We start from the raw sequence: 3,086 nt of genomic DNA, 5'->3' as shown, positions 1-3,086 counted from the left end.
AATCTTTACAAAAACTTATAAATATATATATTATAGTTAAATGTTACTATTTCCATGTTATTAAACCGTTCCCAATAAAGGATGCCTCAGTTGGTTGTGAATAGAGAGCGCCTGTGTCTGAAAAGTTTTCTGAAGAATAGAAAACTAATATCCATCGACTTTATTACAACAAATATATTCCTTCTACGTGATGCTACTTACGAATAATTACATTATACATAATTTTATACAAGCATACATGCATTCCTAAATATGTGTATGTGTATGCGCGTGTATGTTTGTGTGTCTGTGTGTATGCGTGTATGTGCGTGTGTGTGTGCGTGTGTGTGTGTATACTAAAGCCAAGGTATGAACTATTGAAATCTTACCTGATTCCCTAAGAAATATTGATTTCCATTGTTGTAGACTTGCAGAGTTTTCTCCAAGAATGGTAAAATTCGGTTACATGTGGTTTCATAGTTGGAACGCAGTTGTGACTATAGAGACGTATAAAATGTAAAGTATTATAAAATATCAGTCAATAAGCATTTAGGAAACATCTCCCAACCCACATCGAACAAGTATACACACAAAAACACACGTAGTACACACATACTTATATGAACATACTTGTCTATATATGAATGTACATATATATATATATATACTGGCGTGGGTATTAATGTAAGCATATGTACTTATCTCATTCACTGTCTCTCTCTCTCCCTCTCTCACTCTCCACTTGTGTGTGTGTGTGTGTGTGTGTGTGTGTGCGCGCGCGCGCGTATTATATGGTTTTGATAGAATAAATAGGATGAAAAGAATTCTATACATATAAGTATGTATGTATTACATTATTTGTAATCGGCAGATGTTACAAAACTATTCATAGTGCGGTATTTTCGTGCTCGAAAAACATTGGTACTATGTATGAAATTCTTGTCCTTGAGTCACTTTATTCCGATTAATTAACATACATTGTGTGTGTGCGTGTGTGTGTGTCTGTGCGTGCGTGTGTGTGTGAGTGTGTGTGTAATCGTGCTGTAACGTTTAGGTTTTCATGCATGTGACGAATACTCGTGTTACCTCCACTGTCATGACGATGGGCCCAATGTCTTCTATTCTCTTTTAGGAAACTTTCGTTGCCACATGTGGTTGAAAAAAAGAAAGACGTCCGTAAAGAGTAACGACCCATCAAATTTTATAGCGACTAACTATTACCCTTTTTTTTCCATCAAGTGTCCAGTAGTAAAAACGTTTGTGGCGTAGAAATCGTTAAGTGCTGCATAAATTAACGAAGATACGCGAAGCGCTGTACTTTCTTCAGAAATTAATATATAGGAACTACAATTGATCGTACATAAGTACAATATCATTTAGAAAATATGAGAATAAAGCAGATTGTGTATCAAACGTACGATTCATTGCCATTTATACTCAGTAGAAAATATCATAACATTAATCATTACCGCTTAAACGAGAAAGGGTTTGATAAATGTCTGAACGAAAGAGGTAAAGAAGAAAATAAATTCTTTTTCTTAAGTGAAATTCTTATACTTATTTTCACTTTGAATAAGTAGAAAAACTATAATTGTTAGTCTCTCACACAATAAAATTTGCAATTTCATTATCGAAAAGTGCCATAAAATATTCAATTTTCTTTGATGCTGGCCATACCGATGTAAAAATTTTTGAAACATCAGTTGATGATGTCCGACGGTTGAGAGTGAAATAAAATCTTACATATATAAATGCTTTGAATTTCTTGGCAAAAGACACCACCCAAATAGTTACTAAAATTCTGGCAACCTATATTGTCACCAGATTGACGATGTAGGCTGCCAGATGTAAGTTGCTATATATACGGAGACAAATCAAATAAACCTAGGCAAAGGAATCTTATTTTAGCAAAAATATATTTCTGTAACTAATTATTCCAGTAGAGAAACCGTGAAATTTTCTGGAATATTCCAATTTCACTCCTTTAAAATTGACTCAGGTGCTCTACCTGACTGTATAACACTAATAACTTTCTTATCACATAAGAGTCGTTTAATTTATATCTCTTATGATTTAAATTACGGGAAGTAACCAGACCAAAACTAGTCATGGATTATCTCCCATCTATAACATTACAATGTGTTTGACAGTTACTGACTGAAAACCAAAATGGCGTATATTTGGAATTGAAGAAATTATTTGCTTTTATCTCCTTTATTTTCGTGATATCCCTGAGAAATATCATGATATTTACTTGATGGAACTTGAAGTAGCAAAACATTAATTTTAAACAATATTCAGTTATAGAATGACTCTTGCTTCTCTCTGAATTATTTCATAACCAATTACTGTGTATATGTGTGCGTATATACATGTCTATGAGTACGCGCCTGTATACAGACACACGCACGCGCGCGCACGCGCGCACACACACACACACACACACACACACACACACACATTATCTATCAATAAAACTGTAAAATCCGGCTTACAAAACGACACTCTTCTCGGCGTGCATTATGCATGAAGCCGTGTATATATAATTTACATTGCAATTCCCACTGCAGCAAAAGAAACAAACGGACCTATATAATGATTTAATAATACAAACAGCTGTTCACTGTACTAACTCCGGCATATATTCACAAATTATTGAATTGTGCTTAGGTCTCAAACTATGCAACAGTCCTATATTTTTTATTCCCATGTTTCTCTTCAAGAAAAGTTTTTGTCAATATTTTTATTCTTCTTTTTGCCCAGTACTGTCAAAAAAATAAAGCTCGATGGCACATGAATAAATACGTGAATACACACACACACACACACACACACACACATATACATATACAGTTTTGGCTATTTTTCTTAGGTCCGATTTTTCTATATTTATCACTATAAAGAAACCGATCGCGCAGTTTCAACAAGAAACGTACATACATACGTGTGTGTGTGTGTGTGTGTGTGTGTGTGTGTGTGTGTGTGTGCATATGTACTCATATTAGACTAAGGAATTCTGATTCTGCAATTACCGAAGATGCCGCCAGGTAGCCATAGCCAGTGAAGGTACTACTAGGGACATACCCAACATGCAAATTATTAATTTT

At 34.4% G+C, this 3,086-nt stretch overlaps 1 protein-coding gene across 2 annotated transcripts in view; it reads right to left on the bottom strand.

The window, feature by feature from the left end:
* Nucleotides 1-3,086, bottom strand: part of LOC106877286 (S-crystallin 4) — a 158,835-nt gene that overhangs the window by 1,609 nt on the left and 154,140 nt on the right. For both annotated transcript variants that reach the window (XM_052967941.1, XM_014926155.2), the window contains one exon: nucleotides 369-476. In XM_052967941.1, the coding sequence (XP_052823901.1) occupies nucleotides 369-476 (108 nt within the window). The remainder of the gene's footprint in view (nucleotides 1-368; nucleotides 477-3,086) is intronic.

This window comes from Octopus bimaculoides, chromosome 5 (genome assembly GCF_001194135.2).
Source record: "Octopus bimaculoides isolate UCB-OBI-ISO-001 chromosome 5, ASM119413v2, whole genome shotgun sequence".
In the NCBI taxonomy this organism is placed as follows: Eukaryota; Metazoa; Mollusca; class Cephalopoda; order Octopoda; family Octopodidae; genus Octopus; species Octopus bimaculoides.
This window is presented reverse-complemented; position numbering and strand designations above follow the sequence as displayed.